General features: G+C 44.1%; 1 protein-coding gene across 4 annotated transcripts in view; it reads right to left on the bottom strand.

Annotated features, from left to right (window-relative positions):
- The window catches only part of LOC139291942 (diacylglycerol kinase beta), a 76,591-nt gene that overhangs the window by 44,737 nt on the left and 12,076 nt on the right, over positions 1-19,778 (bottom strand). The window contains exons 5-20 of one of the 4 annotated variants that reach the window (XM_070914011.1): positions 19,716-19,721; positions 17,781-17,840; positions 17,116-17,379; positions 15,837-15,989; positions 15,297-15,346; positions 14,816-14,890; positions 14,161-14,280; positions 13,468-13,585; positions 12,689-12,777; positions 11,599-11,715; positions 10,488-10,586; positions 9,287-9,397; positions 9,107-9,180; positions 6,608-6,682; positions 3,334-3,419; positions 2,689-2,778 (exon numbers count right to left, since the gene is read on the bottom strand). In XM_070914011.1, the coding sequence (XP_070770112.1) occupies positions 2,689-2,778; positions 3,334-3,419; positions 6,608-6,682; positions 9,107-9,180; positions 9,287-9,397; positions 10,488-10,586; positions 11,599-11,715; positions 12,689-12,777; positions 13,468-13,585; positions 14,161-14,280; positions 14,816-14,890; positions 15,297-15,346; positions 15,837-15,989; positions 17,116-17,379; positions 17,781-17,840; positions 19,716-19,721 (1,587 nt within the window). Of the gene's footprint in view, positions 1-2,688; positions 2,779-3,333; positions 3,420-6,607; positions 6,683-9,106; positions 9,181-9,286; positions 9,398-10,487; positions 10,587-11,598; positions 11,716-12,688; positions 12,778-13,467; positions 13,586-14,160; positions 14,281-14,815; positions 14,891-15,296; positions 15,347-15,836; positions 15,990-17,115; positions 17,380-17,780; positions 17,844-19,715; positions 19,722-19,778 lie in introns of those variants that run through there. The other 3 variants (XM_070914009.1, XM_070914012.1, XM_070914013.1) reach the window with 3 other exon arrangements.

Genomic DNA, 19,778 nt, shown 5'->3' with positions numbered 1-19,778 from the left:
GGATGAAGTGGAACGCCAGCTGCTAGCCAGGCCAACATCAGTGGCCGAACTCACTAGCTGAATGGGAGCAAATGGTTTGGAAAGCCTTCAGAGAAGAGTGGAGCCTGTTACAGCAGCAGATTAAGGCCTGTGGTTTTGGTATGAGACATTTACATTTATATGGATATCATCTTTGAATCCAAGGCTTGTCCACATACCTTTGGCCGGTAGTGTAACTCTTTTTGAATGGCTAATCACTCCAATTCTATAATCAATTCTGTGCTATTATACTGTATAATTATGCCAAGACATAATATCCTCCAACTTTGTATTGTAGAATACTTTAAAGTTAGTTTTAAAAAGAGGCTTTCAAACAAAAATTAAATAAATAGAATCAACTGTGTGTGTTTATGTGAGCAAAAACTGGCAGATACCTTTCCAACATGATTATTTTACCCAATCCACATCTAAACTTCTACATTTAACTGGTGAAATGGTGGATTATATGGTTTCAAACATGAAACACAATGGCACTGATTAGGCTGCCGTTTCATAGAGGCCGCCGCCCTCACCACCGCCAAACCTCGAACACGGCCCGGGCCTGACAGCACCCCAGGGAGCCCTCTGGTTTTGCTCCGCAGCTGACAGCCTGCCTCAGCAGCCAGGCATCTTAATAGCGATCAGAGGCGGAAGTATGTTCACGGGTGTCACGAGGGCGTGAGGCATTAATGAGGAGTATCACACTGGGAGCATCAAGTGTGAAATATGAGTGTGTTTGCATTTATACACATCTGACATACTGGGTCTCTTAAGATATGACAGCAATTTCAGACAGAACAATTTCCTTTTCATGTAAAAACAATTGTCCCTTTCCCGGGATCCCTCACCACATTTGACCCTGACAACAGTCTCAAATCTACAGATGACAACATAAGACATCAGTAAAAGGTTTCGTCACAGACATGGACTCAAACATAATGAACTCCTTTGTGGTCTAACAAGACTAAGAATCCACAGCCATGCTAGCGGCTCTGTGAGGCTCGGTTTGGTACAGCCTAGCTTTGAGCTAAATGCTAATTTGGGCGAGCTTATATGTTCATAGCAATGCTAACACGTTGACATCAAGCAGGTACATGTTCACCATCTTAATTTAGCACATTAATATCATTATTATGCTAACATTTGCTAATTAGCACTAAACATTATTCATTAGTTTTGCAGGTTTTTGGTCTTGATTCAGTTGTTGGAATACTGGACAAATTGAAATTCTGACCTGATGATGGCGCTAGATGAAAAGTTTGGGGATCACCAATTCATCCTGAGGGGGACATGAATGCGAACGAAATCTCATGGCAATCCATCCAACGGTTTCAAAAAATATTTCACTAAAAGCCAAAAATGTCAACGTGCTGGTGGCGCTAGAGTAAAAGTCGGGGGATCAGCAAAGTCAGTAGGATTCATCCTCTGGGGACCATGAATGTCTGTATAAACTTTCATGGCAATCCATCCAGTAGTCGTTGAGATATTTCAGTCTGGACTACAGAGGTGGACCACAATGGACTTCTCACCAGATCACTCTCGCTTACACTCGTGTAAATATTCATCAGGCTAAATGGCTGCAGAGACTCCAGCTCTTTCTTCACTGTTTATTTATGGGAAAGATGATCTATTCAGCAAAAGTCCCAAAGCCCCCCCCCCCCCCCCCCCAAACCTGGCAGCTTATTGACAAAATATCATTCATAAGCCTGGGTAAGTGCTCTGCTGGTCCTCCAAGCAGCAACAATCAAGCAGTCATAACCAGCCAGTCTAATTACTGGCCCAAAGTACTGCAACAAATCAATGGCTGGCAGAGGATTTACAGCACAAGTGCTTTGCATATTAACAGTTTTTAATTTGACACATAAGAGCTCCCACTTTCCTCTTCCCATCTTTCATTTCCCAAAAACATGCACACACATGCCTGCCGTTTGTACTCCAGCGTGCCACCGAGAGCCTTCTTGAAATACAGTCATTCTAACATGAACCCTGACAGAGTGTTTAGACTGCTGTTAAGTCAATCAACTACCCACTTTAAGCCTGTTCAGTCTTTAATGAGTCAAGCTGAACCTTCACAGATAATCTGACATCATTTTCTAGAAGTCTACAAATTGTGTTTTTCATCCAGAGTTTCCCAGTCCTTTGTCGTTTTTTGTTTAACCCCTTAACATCAATATTTCCTCTCGTCTACTGTCTATCATATATATTCTGTATCAGCTTTTTCCAGATCTCCGTCGAAGCTATATGATGGCGGTTTGAAATATTGAAACCAGAGACTCTTGTGCATCGTTTTAAACACATTTGCCCCTACGTCAGCCTGACACAGTTGGTATCTTTGTAAACTTTGGAATCTCCACTAAAGTTGAAAATAAAGCTCAACGTATTTGAACAATGTTCAACGTTGCACAGTGTCCGTTTGTAATAAGTGTGACATCAGTGGGTCTGTTGTTTCTCTACTAGACGGTTTGCAACTTCAACAGAGTTAAATCAGATCCCACAGCACATAAATGAAGAGAATAATTGTCTAAATAACAGTGTGAAAATATTCACATTGACTGGCTTGTTCTGGTTTGACTTTTTTTTAGGATTCATAAATGTCTACACAGGGATGAACGTACTGTGAGAGATTGCACAAAACATACACACACACAGGTGACTGAGTGAGCGCCTCACCTCCTCCCCAGCGCAAGCAGCGTGCCAGGTCGTTCCCCGTGCCCAGGGGGAGGATGGCCACTGGAGGGTGCCTGGCAAAGTTGGCCTTATCTGCGCGGGCAAAGACAAACAGGTCGATCTTACATTTGGTTACTTGAGCAGTCTTTGAAACAACTGTTTCCAGGGCAACTTGGGCCTTATTTTAGTCGCTTCTGCCGTTGTGTTTATTGGTATAACGTTAGAGAGCTGGGAGCGCAGCAACATCGCTACAACAAAGCTAGACGATCAGACAGGATGTAACGCAGGCTAACTTTTTGATCATGTTACATGTGTCTTCCACTTTATTCGGAGGTAAAACCAAACGTGAGTCCACCTGTAATGTCGTTAATAATCCCTGCTAGTGCGGCAGGTCAAAGTTGAACCAGGAAGTCTGTCTATAAACTGTGATGGATGTTTACAAAGGACAGTTTGGGTTTGTTTACAACCTGTCGGACCTTCTGACTGCTCCCACCTGATCTCTCAGCGATCCCAGATCTCAGTAATTAACTTGGTGAATACAGTATTACCTCTAGTAACCATGGCCAAGACTATGAAAATAAGTTGTACAGTAACTTTTGGAGATTTTGTGATGTTGCAGTCATCAGTCCAGAGGTTGGATCTGCGTACCTATACAGTCGAGGATCCAGCCCACAGTGCCGTCACCTCCACAAGCAAGCACCCGGAAATCAGGGACATCGTGGAAAAAGTTGAGCCTACGAGGACAAGAGATGCAGCAGATTGAAGCAACACATGCAGAAACCCATGTTTCACATAGGTTTTGTTCGGCCTTTTCTACAGAAAATGTCAATGCCAAAGTGTATTATAGGTGATAAATGCAATGATCGGATTTCTCTGAACGATTTAATGAACTGAATGGCTGATGGGCTGAGAGACACAGAGAACGTCAGAGAGAGAGAGAGAGAGAGAGAGAGAGAGAGAGAGAGAGAGAGAGAGAGGGAGAGTTGAATCAATGTGTTCCCCTCTCCAGCTGTGTTCACTCCACTCCTTTCCATAGAAACACAGTCACAGAGTGCGTGCCCTTCAAAGGGACCTTTAATGTGCGTTGGGACAAAGGTGTCGACAGCAGCTTTCATCTCTCTCCGTCATTGAACAGCTGCATACAGGCCGCAGACCCCTTTTCACGCCGACCACCTGGTCCTGCACAGTAACGCCCATAGACCCTCTTAAAATAAATGTAATGTGGGTTGCACAGCGAACACTTATTCAGGGCTATAAGAAGCGGTGATGTGGCGGCACGAGCAAGGTGACAGGTTTGCACGACACCAAGGATTAATATGGCGACATTCTTTTCTTAGTGTAAACAAATCCCATGAAAAGACCAAAACAATGAAGTATTTCCTATGTAGCCAAGCCCTGATTCATCTTCTCCCTCTGTGCCAAGGAGCAAAAACGATTAAAAACACACGAAAGAGCCACACGGTTTGACTGGGAGACATGTTTCTTCATTATGATGAGTCATGAATACTCACAACTAAGAATATTTCCCATCAACTGCACTATCTACTCCGTTTTGAGTAACGTTAAATAAAAACCACGGTGACCAGCCGTTTCAGGAAATTGCCAAGCCTTTTAAAAAAAAATTAAACTATATATTTGTGACCCAACTTCGACGTCTGCAGAGATGATAAGAAAGTTGAAGTACTGAAAGAGGACTTGGGCTGCATTCAGATGGATTTTAGCGCTGTGTGAAAGTCCGCAGGGTCATCCAGCACGGAGGTGTGTGAGGAAATCAAACACATTCCTGGTAGTTTATTTTGTATTGTGAAGATAAATGGTATAGTTCCCCATAGTTGTCCCCCGTGATAAATCTTGTGTCAGAGTTCTGTAAACCGCTGTGCTGAACTGGACTTCCTGCATCACATTTCATGTCTCACCGGTGCCTGAAACCAAAACGCTGCCAGCCGTACTCCTTTAAGTCTAAACAGTCTGAACATATTCTCCTAAAGAGCCTCCTCGGTGCTCGCTCTGATGCTACTGTCTTGTCAGCGATCCACCCAAATGAAAGTAGGTGGAGGGATTATTTCTGGATCAGGTCAGATGATGCAGAGGCCACGAAGCAAACAGCCCTCTCTAATGGACGTGCAGAGAAACTACACCAACGTGCGCCCATGGAGCCGTTTATCACATCCGACCAAAACAAAACAAAAAAAACTTCCATTTCAGCATCAAATTTTAATGAAGCCACCTAATCCTGACTGTTTGCGGCTATGCTTTATGTATGACAGCTCTGGAGAAACATGTGCATGAACAACGAGGTTTACGTTAATGGAAGGGCTGACACGATGTTCGTAATGACTGGAAGTACAGCGTGGAATTGCATTCCCTAAACAAATTACTCAGAGTAAGCTGCCTCTCACTTCAAAGCCTCCTGAGCCTGTTGCTAGGGAGCCCATGGTAACAGTTGTGGAGAGTTCAGCTGAGAACAGGTTAACCCTCTCCAAGACAACGGAGCTTCACTCAGCCCATTGTGATTATTTGTGTTTATATTCACTTGCGCATACTGTTGAGCCTCTCTCGCCCTCTTAGCAGCACCCTCTGCTCGGCAATAACAGCCTTACATCACCTCACTTAAGGTGTGAAAAGGGCCGCTGCGCTCGGATGTGTGTTATTGGAATAATAGAATATATGCGCTTGAAAAGGTGGGAGTCATACATGACAAAGGAGCTTCTTCATCAGCGACTACATAATTACATCCCAATCACAACAACATGTTCTTGGTCTGAGATGCTGTGGAAGCAACATTTCATCATGTAGGGAATGAAAAATGTAGCAAAAGTTGCGAAGATTAACATCCTAGTCGTGATAAGTGATGACATTTGCCTGTTTAATATCTATCAACCAAACAGGTAAAGATGAATTGTTTATTTCTTTGAACAAAAACTCTTTAGCTCAGAGAGTTGTATCTCTGAACTGTGATGCGGTTGAAATGAAATTACAGAAACTAAAATTCAATCACAATATTGATATCTTCTCCAGATGTCGCATCAGAGCAGCGCAGTCTGTGTGCAGCATTCTCCACTAAGACCCGAGCGCATCGTCGGGTCACTTCTCGCACTCGAGGGCAGCAGCTCCGCTTGTCGTGACTGAGAGCGAGAGAGCGAGACGCGAACGGACAAGAGGGAGGAGAGAGATTCACGCAAATGGAAGTGAAAGGACGGTGAGGGGGGTGTTTCGCCTTCGAGGTAAAGCATCTACGAGCCCCTCGTGCTGCGGTGGGCATTTTTCTCTTCCGTGAATGGACAAAAGGCGCAACAGCATTCGTTTCAAAGTACAAGCTGTGCTCAGCTCTGACGTATGCACGAGTGTGTGTGTGTGTGTGTGTGTGTGTGTGTGTGTGTGTGTCAGGAGGTCAAATGCACAGCACGCCAGTAATGCGGTGTTCCCATTCCCCTTCACTGACCTCCACAGCAGCTTAGCTTGACATGACGGAAAGAGGTGGTCTGACAGTGCAGCAATGACTAACTAACTGTTTCTACTTCATGTTCACTTTTCACTCTGAAATACAAAACTCCTGACGCAGCTTAAAGTCACAGCAAAATAAATCACTGATAGCTTTATTTCTTTGTGTCTGGCTCTGCATGTCAGTTCTTTCTCCACTGGAAGACAGTCTTCACAGTTCACATATTCTTTTTAATCTGCTCTACCGGGCTGGTGCAGGCCTGCGTCTTAACCCCAAAAACCTTCTAAAGCCCCAACTAGACATGCAACACCACTCAACTAAAGAAATAACTCTTACAACTCTTGATTGATAGTTGTTTGATGTATTATAAGACATACATGGGACAGAAATGCTCCATTCATTCAGAACAGGGCCCTGCCAGTCGTTTCTCTATCCATTTCACCGAAATATCCAACAAAGAGATGAATCCAGCAGACTTACCCCACCATCGGTCCCCCTCGATCCAAACTGTACACCTGCCTGGGGTTCAGCAGGTACCTGAACTTCCTCAGCACCCTGGAAGAGGAGAGAAAGACGGGAGAGAGAACTCACATCAGACTTGTGCAAGTTGGACAGGTTATAAAAGAGAGTTAGAAGAACATGTACTGTGCAGGTTAACTGTGCTGGATGGGTTTAATAAAGTCTGGGCTGCAGTCTGTGTCAGACAGCATACATTTTGAGGCTCAGATTGTGCAATAAATGTCTGGCGAATCGTAGCGCTGTGATGTTAAGTGGAAAAAAGTGCAGGACATGTCACCAACTCGCGTCATCCCTCTCTGCTGCTCTCATGATGCAACCTCTTCAGAATCGCCACATTTTTCTCACGATTCACAACTTTTGCCCAGGACAGCCCCTAGTGGCATAGTGTGTGGGATATTTAATGTTAATTTGTATAGGGATATATAAACCGACAGCATTTATGGCCTAAGCTAATTTGCAATGCCTGTCTCTAGATGGGCCTTTAAAATACATAAAAGTCAAAAACAAATACACAAGAGACAGAACAAAACGCACGCTTAACAATAGGTACGCACATTAAAAACACTAAACTACAGCTAAAACAATACAAGACGCAAACGAATACAATAAAGCACTAGGATCCTTTAAACTCTGCTGGGACGACTTGATGGATCTTTATAAACTCACGTTGTGCTGCCAAACTACTGTATATTTAAACTTCTACATGAGAATCCAGAGTTTCCACAGATATAAAATACATGTGTGTCAGGTTGACTGATGTGTATTGAATAGAATATTCGATTTCGTGGAGACGGAAAAACATGACATCTTGGGTTTGAATGTTTAACTTCTAAGACTTCTGGCGCTGCAGTTTCTGTCTGAAATGCACAGAAATCATCATTTCAGACTTCAGGAAGACGAGAGGGGAGACAAAGAAGTGGAGAGTTTTGGTTTGCTTGCTCTTCACTCTTCCATCTATGATCCTTTTGCTCTCTCACAGTCTGTCAGCGAGCTGCACATCGACACAGCAGCACTTTCCTGTAACCTTGTGAGGGTTACATAAAGCGCTCATTAAAGACTGCACAATCATCTTCATGCACGTCTCATGCCGGATATTTTACGGGCTCCTAATAGGCTCCTACTATCCAACAGGTCAATGTATTTCATTAGACTACTTTAATATATTTATATAAACAAGTGAATAGATGTCTCATCCTTGTGTATTAGAAATCTACAAAGGTGTATGACACCAATGTAGATGAATTGTGTCAAATCTGTTGAAACTTAGCATAACATTTGTATGTAGGGAAGAAGTTTGTGGGACGTCTGATAAGTTGCTGCAGTCATCAATCAAACTACATATGTTGTGGAATAGAAAGAAAAAGAAATGAATCATTCAAAATGATTTTTGTTTTGTTCTTGTAATGTCTATTATTACAGAATAATTTCCTTTCTGATGGTATTAAATAGTGTGTTGCTATGGTAATGTTGTGGGGCTGAGACAGAGCAACAGGGTGTGATTGGTCTCTGTTGTGTGGAACAGCAGGTGGGGAGCAAAGCAACAAAGAAGACATGCATTCACAGCTTGTGCAGCCCTCATCTTTAAATCTCAGCCTTCAGAGGGGCAGCAGGGAGGTGCGGAAGGTGATCCTATAGTTCATTTCCTCACTACCTCCACCAGGCGAAGGTGCTGTAGTTAGATAAAAATTGGGCACTGAGCACAGACCAGAAAATGTTGGGGAATGAGGAGACAAGTGGGGGAAAGAATGAGCTACTTATGAGCTGATTATACGTCTCCGAAATCCCACCCCCCCCCAAAACAAAAGAAATCAGCAAATCAATTTTTAATCTGGAGTGTTTGTATGGAGGATCATTTTACCCAGAATTAAAATGAAAAGATTAATTAAGTGGCAAATAAACTAGTTTATATTGTACTAATCCAACCATGTTTAAATGAAATGTTAAGCTAATTATATTGAAATTCAAATGACAAATATAGATATAGTGAAATGCCAATTTGAAAGGGAAGCTGAAATTTAAACTAGAGTTAAAAGGCTTAAATGCAGCAGCTTAAATTGACATTTGTAAACAAAAACATAAAAAAAATAAACGTTGGACATATATAAGTTAATAGTAATAAATCTTTAAATCATTTTATTTTTCTATTTTCATCCCATATTAAGTTTCAGAATGATTGATTTCTCTTTTTAATGTTTTCACTAATTTTCTTTATTTCTTTTCACCCAGATATTAAATTTTTTTTTTTTTTAGAAAAATTCAAAATAAAATATAGAGAGCACCAATTATCTTTGACCTCTGAAATAAGCAGGTGTCAAAGCCAAATGACCTCATCAGACACCATCAACTTTACTTTATAACCTCTATGAAATAGATAGTGCATGGTCTCCATACGTGACATTACAATAAATGTAAAAGACCATCTGACCACAGCAGAAGGCTCGTGGGCGGGCGGGAACTTACCGCTCCCCCTGCCTCCCTCCACTCTTGGGATTGACGAGGACCAGGAGCGGATGAGTACCTGGGAGAGGCGTGATCTGGAGACGGGAAGGAAAAACAGACTCAGGCATCTGCTGACCAGCTTCTTGCGGTCACTTCAACAACCTTCAGGATGGAGAGCTGCCGGGTGCTGGACTAGCGTACCTGCAGTGCTTGTCCGTCTCCAGGGGAGAATTTGAAAGTCTGATTGGTGTCATCAGGGCTGGTGCTGGGTGGCGACTCCCCCTCGCCACGCTTCACCACAGAATGACGGTCCTGTGAACGGAGGAAGATTGATGGACTGATGCACAGATAAGCAAGCATGGGTCAGGGGTCTTATTTGCTCTACACTGATTCTATACTGCAGGATACAAGAGCACGGAAGAAGAAAACTGCGCACCAAAACATATAAATCAGAATGAGTTTTAAACGTTCTGCAGGTGCCTTGTATTAATGTATGAAATGCCCACTAGCAGTATGGATAATATGCATATAAATGAGCTTGTCAATGAGGTATTTGAGAGGGAAATTGAGAAGTCAGACCACAAACTCGAAAATAGAATCATCACAAAGTGTGAAATTGAGGCAGGTGTTCGGTGGACGGAGGTCTGACATGACTTGTTAGAGGAAATCTGTTGAATGGCAGCGTGTCACTAATGCAGCTGGCTCAGCCATCCGTTCTCCACTGCTGATCCAGGTCACGGTGGCAGCAAGACCACTTAAACGTCCTACTCGTCAAAGTTTTCCAGCTCCCGAGGTCTTCCCAGGCGGAACAGTATGACATATACGATGTCTGCCAAAGGGAGGCTTCCAGGAGGCATTCCAAACTATTTCAGGATAAATGCAAAATGTGCACTCGACACTAGATGCACCGGGCTAAAAGTAATGCAGTCTTCATGTAGGTTAAAATGCTGGCGTGCTGTTGGTTTATGACTATTTCGGAGGCCGCAGTTTGTGCTGCTGTTGAACTGTATTGCGTTATCTTTACAGGGGTTTCTATCATTTTGTCCACCCCAATTATATCAATGAGGGCGGGCTGAATAACAGAAGCACCTCTCTGTGTAATACAACGCAGCTCAACAGAACTACAACGGTCAACGTGATCATAACCTTCATGAAGGAGGATTTATAGCAGGACTGTTTTGTTTTAGTGATGCGTACCGACGTGACATACTGTAAATTCACTGTTTTCTGTCAACAAGAAGGCTGTAAACTTTTTAAAGCCGCCGTCTCAGCCTCGAGTGAAGCCTCCTGTACAATCGCAGCACGCACTCCTTCATCTGCGGAAGTGAACATGGTCTCAGTTGCACATATGTGCAGCCTCGTATGTGGACAGCAGAGAAAAAAACAAAAAAAGCACTCTCACCAAGACAACGGGGCAGATGTACGAGGGCAACAGAGTGTGGTCCCTCAGGGCTCCTCCGTCACACTCCGGCTTCACATTAGACGCACACTTGTTATGGAGCTACGGAGGAGAGGAGAAGCACAAACATAAGAACTGTGGGCGTGATCCATCTGTGAGACTGAGTATATCGAATGTTACCAGTATGAAACGCTGCACTTCAGAGGGTATTTGTCCTGAGAGTATACGCCGACTGCTTGACGGGCCGCAAAGTAAAAAGTGACCCGTTCGTATTTCTATGCTGAACGTTTTACATGCTGAAATGGGATCAACTGCTCTGTGAAGTCGGCAAGTTTGACAGCAGGATTTATGTTGAGCGAACCCCGAGTCGGTGGTGACATCTAGTGGATTTGAAAAGCAGTGCCAAGTAAAAATTGAATCGCGTTGTGAGGATTTGTCTCAAATTTGGGGACAAACATTACATTTTAGGGTCAACGGTTGGGTTAATGTTTGGGGTTTGGCTCATAATAGTTGCGGTTAAGGGTAGGTGAGTCTCCAGGGAATGAATGTACACTCATTTGCCAGCTTACTAGGTACTCCTCGCTAAAACGAATGCAGTCTGTTACAACAGTCCTGCAACAAATCCTCCTTCATGAAGGGTCAAATGCTTTTAGAGACGTGTGGATTCAACTTCTGATCAGTTTGCAGTGCTCTTGAACTGTACTGCATTATACACAGGCGTTCCTGTTATTTACCCTCATTGATATAGATGGGTTGGACAAAATAATAGAAACACCTGTCAGTACAACAAACATACAGATAAATTAACGCCTCCCGATCAACAGCTTCAAACATTAAAAAAGCTGAATTTATTGCAGCACTGTTGTATTAGTGTTAAGTTAGGTGTACCTAATAAACTGGCTGCTGAGTGTAAGTCAATGCAGTGTCCCAATGTGTGGCCATAACTCATTGTGTTCACCTTCATAAACAATAAAAAATAATGACAATACTCTACAATAAATACCACTGCGTACTTACAACCCTTTTCTCTTGTTCAATCCAGAGTCTGGAATATGGCCACTGCAGATTAAAGCGTTACCTGGTTCGAGTTATCTGTGTCTACATAAGGACTCACAGTGATCTGACACCAGACACAGTGCAGGCCCGTCAGGCCCTGGTAACACTTGATGCTCCTGTGGCAGCGGTCGCACTTGGTAGGAGAGTTACCCTCCATCCAAACATGCTGCATAGCCTGGAGAGCGAGAGAGAGAGAGAGAGAGAGACAGAGAGAGAGAGCGAGAGGCCACTAGTCAATGTTACTTAGCATTTAAAAGTTACATGTTTAGCGTTTTTAATTAGTTACTAAGTCAAGATACAAACATAATTTAGGGTCTCGAACAGTCAATCAACAAAACCTTTACACACAAAAAAGTGCAATATTGGTTTAAACCAAAATGAAACACTGCTGATTAATGAATTAATTAAACACTGTTATCCGGAGAGAAATAACACATTAATGGAGCTTAAATCAGGACAACAGCTGGTTGCTTTGCTGGATCTTCAACAGAAATAAAAATTGTTTTGTTTTTTTAGCAAAGTAGACACACATGCTGTGATCCACGGCTGGGTTGAGAGAATTTAAGGCTTTAGGGACGCAACTAACGGCGATTTTCACTATCGATTAATCTGTAGATGATTTTTATGATTAATCATTTGGTCGAAAAAAAGTTCAAAAAGATAAAAGGTCATGTGTTCGAATTGCTTGGTTTCGTCTTAATGATGTAAATTAGAGAGAAGCAGCAAAGGGAAAAGACGTTTTTTGTCGTTTTCTGTCGATTGACTCGTCAATAAAAAGACAAATAAACAAAAACGAACAAAAGCAAATTATTGATGTGAGGGAGGTTGTTTTCGCGAGAGGCCTGACAGCATGAACAAAGCTCTACAGACTGTAATCAGCATGTGACCCGAGAGAAATGATTCTGCAGAGTCAAACCGCATCGCTGCTAAAATACAGAGAACATTAACTAGATAAGATGCCCTGCGTGACCCCACAGACCGTCCCATGATCCCCGCCGCTCTGTTCCACAGGAGCACGAGCCAGTGAGGATCCGCTAAACAGATCAGGTCAGTGTTCCCGTCTCATTGCCCTGCAGCATCAGTCCGTGTCATCTGCACGGCATTTCGTGTGCAGAATGAAGCCTTTCATGCGCCGTGTTTGTACTTACGTTGGTGTGTCTACGTGACTTGGCGTAGGTGCTGATGCAGGCAGCGATGTCTTTGGACACACAGCGTTCGTGCACCGTGTACTTGCATACTGCGGGAACACAGCAAGAGACGACAGTTTGTTAGATTTTTAATATTTAACGCTATCTTAAATTACACTTTACTGGTCCCGTCTCATCTTAATAACTGCAACTAAAAACACGGTTTGCAGGAAATTTAATTAAAAAGAAGTTTACCACATTAGAGATAATCTAAGACCATAAGTGAGTACTTGCATCCAGCAGTGGCAATAACATCAGCCTGGAGAACTGATCCCTGGTAGAATTCAATCAATAATAAAATTACACATGATAACATTGTTAATGTCTTTTTAATGATGACTGCGAGGACTTTTAATTGAAAAACAACATTGACTCAGAGGCACTCGGGCATAACAAACAACTTCAATTTGAGTCAGATGCAGAGAATAAAGGAGACAGCAGATAAAGAAATAATGACAGAGATGGAGAGGAGAGGAAGTCAGAGGAGGAGACAAAGAAACAGACAGAGCAAAGCACCAAGGCAGACAGACAGACAGGCAGGCAGACAGACAGACAGACAGACAGACAGGCAGACAGGCAGGCAGGCAGGCAGGCAGGCAGATAAAGAAATAATGACAGAGATAGAGAGGAGAGGAAGAAGAGGAGACAAAGAGACAAAGAAACAGACAGAGCAAAGCACCAAGGCAGAGAGACAGACAGACAGACAGACAGACAGACAGACAGGTGACACGGGGACTCACTGGAGCAGCAGAGGCCCTGCTTGCGAACTCCGAGCAGCATGGTATGGCAGTAGTTACAGTAGGCTGGTTTGTTGAAGTGCTTCAGACGCCAAACATGCTGCCCGTCTTCCTGTACATTCTGGGAGGAGACAAAGAACGGAAGAAGCATCGAAAACATCCTTTTAGTCGACTTTTAAGGATTTTCATTATTACACAGGGAGTTCTCAGAGCGACAATGACCCAAATGAACAGCATGTACGTTGTCTGTGCAGCTCAAGAAAAGATATGCAGTCGATGAGTGAGAAAATCCAGTACAGAGATTCAAAACTACATTTGAGCTAATTCAGAAGCAGTGCTTCCAGTTTGCCCTCCAGAGAGCACTTTATTCTTCACCTGTAAAATGTCACATCCTGACACTGCACAAAACCTTTCAACATGTTTAAAGAGGAAAATCCTGTGACACAAAGGAAGTACGTTTTGTGTGTGTGACATTTTCAATTTCCAGCAGCAGCAACACAATGTTAAGTGAGTGGTTAGCGTGACGGACGGATAGCAACACCTCAATAACCTTAATACACTGAAAAAAGGTACATTTCAGTCAGTGCTGCTGACCGAGAGCTGATCTCACAACAGCCAATGAGAGCTTAAAACTCAAGATGTCAGAACAACAAAAAGTCAAAACACACACACACACACGCAGAGACTAATATGTACCGTATCCATGCCCAGCAGGACCAGTAAAGGGATGGTGGTGAGGCCGCCTCTGATCCACTCCTCCAGCGTGACCGTCCCGTCTCTGTCGTAGTCGATCTCCTCCATCATCTCCTTCAGGATCTGAAGTGACCGAGATACAAAGTCCTTCAAACCAAAGTCAGAGGCACAGACTGTTCATACTGTGGTTCAAACTCTAATCTTGATTCATATTTTAGACAAAGCTCCATAAGGCAAGCGTTTTATTAGTTACTACAGGTACTACAGATGAAAAGCTTTTAGTTGTACCTGGTGCAATAAATGTCCCTGTTAGATAAACAATAAGAGGTGCAGAGGTAATGATATACTCCATTCACAATACAAGGCTACCGGTTTAAAAGAGTGAATGAATGTAAAGTACTACAGTATAAAATGATGTGTGTTTTCCTCCATGAGTATAAAATGTGCTTTGTGCACTCAGTCCTTCGTCTTCACCGCACTTTACTGAGAAAGCATTGTCGTGGTTGTTTTTCTACCTTTTTGCAGCTAAACTCCACTTTCCGGGTGTCACTTGACGTTTCAGATGGCATTAAGCGTGAGCAAATAAAGACAAAGCCCCCACAGAGGGGCCTGTTTACATTTCTCTTTCTGACTTCGTTGCAGTCGGGAGTTTGCTTACCGGTCGCAGTTCTGTAGAATCCCACTCCAGATACTCCGCCACATGCACCATCTGATTGATGATGCGATCCAGCTCCTACAAAAAGAAAGGCGTACCATATCGGACAAAGAGAGGAAAGCTGCCATCCCAGCTTTGCCTTCTACGAAACAAACATGGATGACAGGAGGAAATGGGAAAACGTCTCCTGCTTGTGATGTGAATACTGTGCTTTTAGTCGAAGGAAAAGGACAAAGTGTGACGTGTATTTTCCTGCATATTGAACATATTCACAGAAGAGATTATCTGTTGGTGTGACCACTTCAGCACACGGCTAATATTAAAACTGAATGGAACGATTACAAATGATCTCATGTAAACACGCCGAGTGTTTAGGTTTCTATTCTTAGAGCTGCTGCAAAGAGACAAAACACAGACAGAAAGATGAAGGCGAGGAAGGGTGGTGGGGGGGTTAGAAAAGTTAAAAGAGACGGAGCCCACTCACCGAGCTGTCCAGCACCCCGTTGCCGTCTGTGTCGTACAGCCGGAACATGACTAGAGGGAAACGAGACAACAGAGATCCCATGATGACTCATACCGTCAGATAATTAGTGGCTCTCTGAAGCTGCAGCATTCGTTCTTGGACTCTCTCCAGATGGCCGCGGGGTTAAAGAAGTGGAGCGTGCTACTTCTGTACCGGGGCATGGGGACCAGTTAGCAGAGATTAGCCTTGTCAGTGTGCGCCAATAAAGCCTTAGACACTAAAGAAGACAATTGGGCACAGCAGGGCTTAAGCATGACACTGACCTGCCCTGTGCGGGAGGTGTAACCACCGTATCTAAGGCCCCGGGGGGGCAGCCAGAGGAGGAGGGAGCATCCTTATTACTCTTGCTGTCTACCTGAGCTGACGTGCTCCTGAGACCTGCAGTAGTAGTGGCCTGAGCACACATCGCATACGACAGCTGCTCCCACTTGAACCCCCCCCCCCCCCCAAACCCCGAGAGGAGCTGACCCTCCGCCTGCATCCTCCATCCCTGTCACTCACACTCCAGCTTGTCCTCCGGCGTCCCCCTCTCCAGCAGGGAAAGGTAGCAGACGATGTCCTTGAGAAAGACCACCTGGGGCGACGGCAGGGGGGAGCCCTTCTGGGGCGACGGGCTCCTCCGCAGCGACAAATGCTTCTCAGAGTGGCTCCTCTCTGTTGATGCACAAGACAAGTGTTCAAAGCTACTCACAGCACCAACCACTCGTGCCCCTCCGCTGTGGCTCCTCCGGTGAAATTAATGGAACAGTAATGGAACAGTTTGACATTTTTAGAGAACTGATCCCAGTAAAAAAAAAAAAAAAAGGCAGAGACAAAACAGAGCAGTGGAGAACACAGTGTAATAGTGACAAAACACTATTCACAGGACCGACAGAGGACGGAGGTGCCTCAGGCTGCTGACCAAAACAATATGACGTCATGGGACAGGGACAACCCATCTATAGAGCCATAAGTCAGGTCAGAGTCTAATAAAGACACTCAAAACAAAGATCTTATTCTAACAGCTTCACTCATGGTGTCTTTAAGACATCAGGAGACCTTTTTTCAAACAGGAAGTATAAACTTTTATTAGATTTATTTATTAGATTTATTTGACTAATCATTGGCATGAGGGCCGATAACTTGATGTGTACTGTGTAAGGCTCCCAAGGGTTTCTTCTTCAATTTTATCTGCAAACGTTAAATGACAGAAGTCGCAACTAAATGTCATCCATTAATACAGCGTGTCCTGCTAAAGAAACCTGAAATCAGTTTGGGTGAAGACATTTAAATTAAGGGTTTGTGGCCAGCTGAGGGTTCAGATAAATGTGACTCCAACCCTGTTCACATGTTTATCTTGAGATTTATACGTTTTATTTCTCTTATCAAATAAATCATTAAATAAATGATCAGAAATTAAATAAATAGAATAAAAACAATAAGAATATTATCGTGTGATTAGGTCACGTGACAGCAACTGAACCATCTCCATGACAACTGAGCAATGCCATTCGCCGAAGAAGACCAGGAGAAACCACAAAGCAATGGTTTCAATATATCGTAGGAAACCATAAACTGATGATTAGATGATTACCCCCCCGACAGCAAATCACTCTACATGTTCAGCTCTTGGTGGCCACAGGTCTGACGCTGACATCTTATAAAATAAAGATATTAAATGGACTAAAAGGGCCGCCTGTCAGTCCCAACAGTCCTTCTGGATAATAACCGTCAGACGGGTCCGTTATCAGACTGATAAGAGCCGGATTTTGGTCCACTGTCTCAGTGTAGCTAACCTCACCTGGTGACAGTTTGGGGGACACTGGCGACCTGGCAGGACCAGCGTTGGGGGTCAGGGCGTTGCTGCTGGCCTCTGAGGTTTTGACCTGGGTGCAGGGTGATCGGTGGGGGCCCCCAGGTGTATGGGCCCCTGTCCCTGAACGCTGCGAGGAGGAGCGGGATGAACAGGGGGAGGTGGTGGCTCCCGAGCCTGCCGTGCTCATCACGCCGGAGTGCTCCGGTGTGTGTCGGCCCATCGCGCACAGGATGCTTTTCCCGTTCATCCCTGTTGACACCGAGCGAGACACAGGGGATAAAAGAGGCTTTAGTTGAACATACATTATGGAAACAGTGGAGGATGTGGAGGGGGGAGGGGATGCACAAAGAGTTGGTTAATTGGGAGGAGCAACATAAGGAAATACTGCAGAAACACTGTAAAACTTCACAACAACAATCCAAATACAAAAAACTGCACAGAGGGACGGGAAGCAGATCAAATTACAACACTGCGTTAAATACCACAGAGAATCAAGTCATCCACTGATCCACAGACGAAATACCATCAACTCACATCAACACAACAAGAGCACACCACAAAGGGAGCAGGAGGTTAAAGCCAGCAGGACTCTTGTCCCATTAAGATGACATCACCCTGGTGATATGGGCTACTCGGGCCTGCTCTGGTACCTGTAATGGGGGCACAGGCCACTTCGGTCTGTATAGAGATGCCTGCGTCAATGGAACGGGCTTCTGCGGCCAGTCATTGTTTGGAGCAAAGAAAAGACAGCGGCAGACGCAGCAAGAATGAGTGAACATCGGGGGGAAGAGAGAGTGCTCGTTACGTTCTGTACATGCAGCATCTCAGACCAGATAATGACTCTGTGAAAAACTCTGCGAGGAGAAAATGATTAGGAGATAGGCTGAATTAAGTGAGCACATCAGAATAAAAGCCTTATTTCTGGATCCTTTGTCAAGAGCAGAAAGCTAATATTTCCACCTCAATTGCATTATCAGTGGATGTTATGAGACAGATAATATGGTGGAGGCAGAAAACTGAATATTGGATATAGTGAAACATTCTCTGAAGATGTCCCAGCAGCATAATTGGTGGCAATATTGTTCATTTGACCTCTTTCCTCTGCCTCTGGCGCTTCGGACAGAAAGAAAAAAAAAAAAAAAAAAACATAATTGGAAGATACTAAAGGATTTGATCAGTACGGTGAGCAGCTCCATCCAGACTGGTTCACGTCATGTTGTTCAGGATCACCACCAGGTGTCAGTGCAGGCTCTATCAGCGGTCTCCCTCTATGTGAGAGCCTGGACCTAAACACAGCAGCTGAGTCCACACCAACCAGTGAACACCCTGATGAAGCTCAGGGGAACGTGAGTTAATCACATACAGTACGTCAGCTGTATTCGGCCTTCCTGAGTTAGACTCATGATGTACTTGATGTGCTGCGATGTGAGGAGCATTGCTAACACACCTGCATGTGCACTTCATTTGTAGCTGGAGGATCAAAAAGAAGATCCACCAGGAGCCGACCATGTCGACGTGGGCATATCCTCCTGGAGTACTTTAGATTTTTGTGTCTATAACGTGGACGCAAAAACGTTCTGCCATTGTTATTGTCGTTTGTTCAGACTCTCCTGGCCTTACAATATACACAGAGGCAATTAATCAATTTAACAATTAGTCGGTTGACAGAGCAGCAGCTTCTCACCAAACATTCTCTGATTTCAGCGTCCGAGGATTTGCTACTTTTCTTTGTCACGTAAGATAGCAAACTGAATATCTTTGAGTTTCACATTTTATTGGCACAACAATTAATCAATACATTGAAAAAGTAATTGTCACATCAGTCGCTGATGAAAATAATTGTTAGTTGTAGACCTGAAACTGCCCCCACCGTTGATGGGCTTCAATGCATTTTATGGACGTAGCACTAAAAGCATCCTGTGGAGTTTCTGGCGTCTAGTAGCGCTATGGGGCGTTTTTTTTCTCTGAGTGGATCCTGGTTTTGTTGGTCTGGTGCTCGAGGGCGCACACGCCAATCCTTTCACACTATTCCACTGATGTACAGGTGGTTTAATGTGCCAAGATATGCAGCAGCGAAGAAGACTGCTTAAACAAGAACGTGAACGATGCAGCTGACGTCAAACATCACAAACGAATGGAGCTGAGACACTGGGAGGCTCAGCACCAGCGCCGCAACCCAAAGTGACGCGCTGCCACTCACATTTAGGCTCTCTACACTTGTTGCCTCTTACTTTTACAGGCAGTGTACCACGGAAATAGATTTCTAATTCAACAGTCCATCTGTCTCCTCAGCTGCTCTGCAGAGAGGAGCAGACAGGCAGAGCCCAGTGCCAGAGCCCATGCAGCACTCGCATGGAGGGATGAGTTTTACATGCTGCACAGAGCAAAGTGCAAGTGACCTACGACGCCCCAAGACCTCGGTCTTCTGCTCTGGTCGGCGTGACGCCAGTTTCTGGTGAATACGCGCGTCTGTATGTGGCCGTATGTCAATGTTATTCTGCATGTTTTGTGACGTTTCTGCAGCAAAGGGAGGACGTAAATGAAGACTCACTTGTAAAGACACAATGTGACTGTTTCTCTTGAACCTTCTGCTGAGGTTTCTGTGGGGTTTTTTTTCACAGGACGTTGACACTAAGAAAACCTCAAAG

Source organism: Enoplosus armatus, chromosome 11, assembly GCF_043641665.1.
Source record: "Enoplosus armatus isolate fEnoArm2 chromosome 11, fEnoArm2.hap1, whole genome shotgun sequence".
NCBI lineage: Eukaryota > Metazoa > Chordata > Actinopteri > Centrarchiformes > Enoplosidae > Enoplosus > Enoplosus armatus.
The sequence above is the reverse complement of the archived record's forward strand: the minus strand, read 5'-3'. Positions and strand labels throughout refer to the sequence as shown.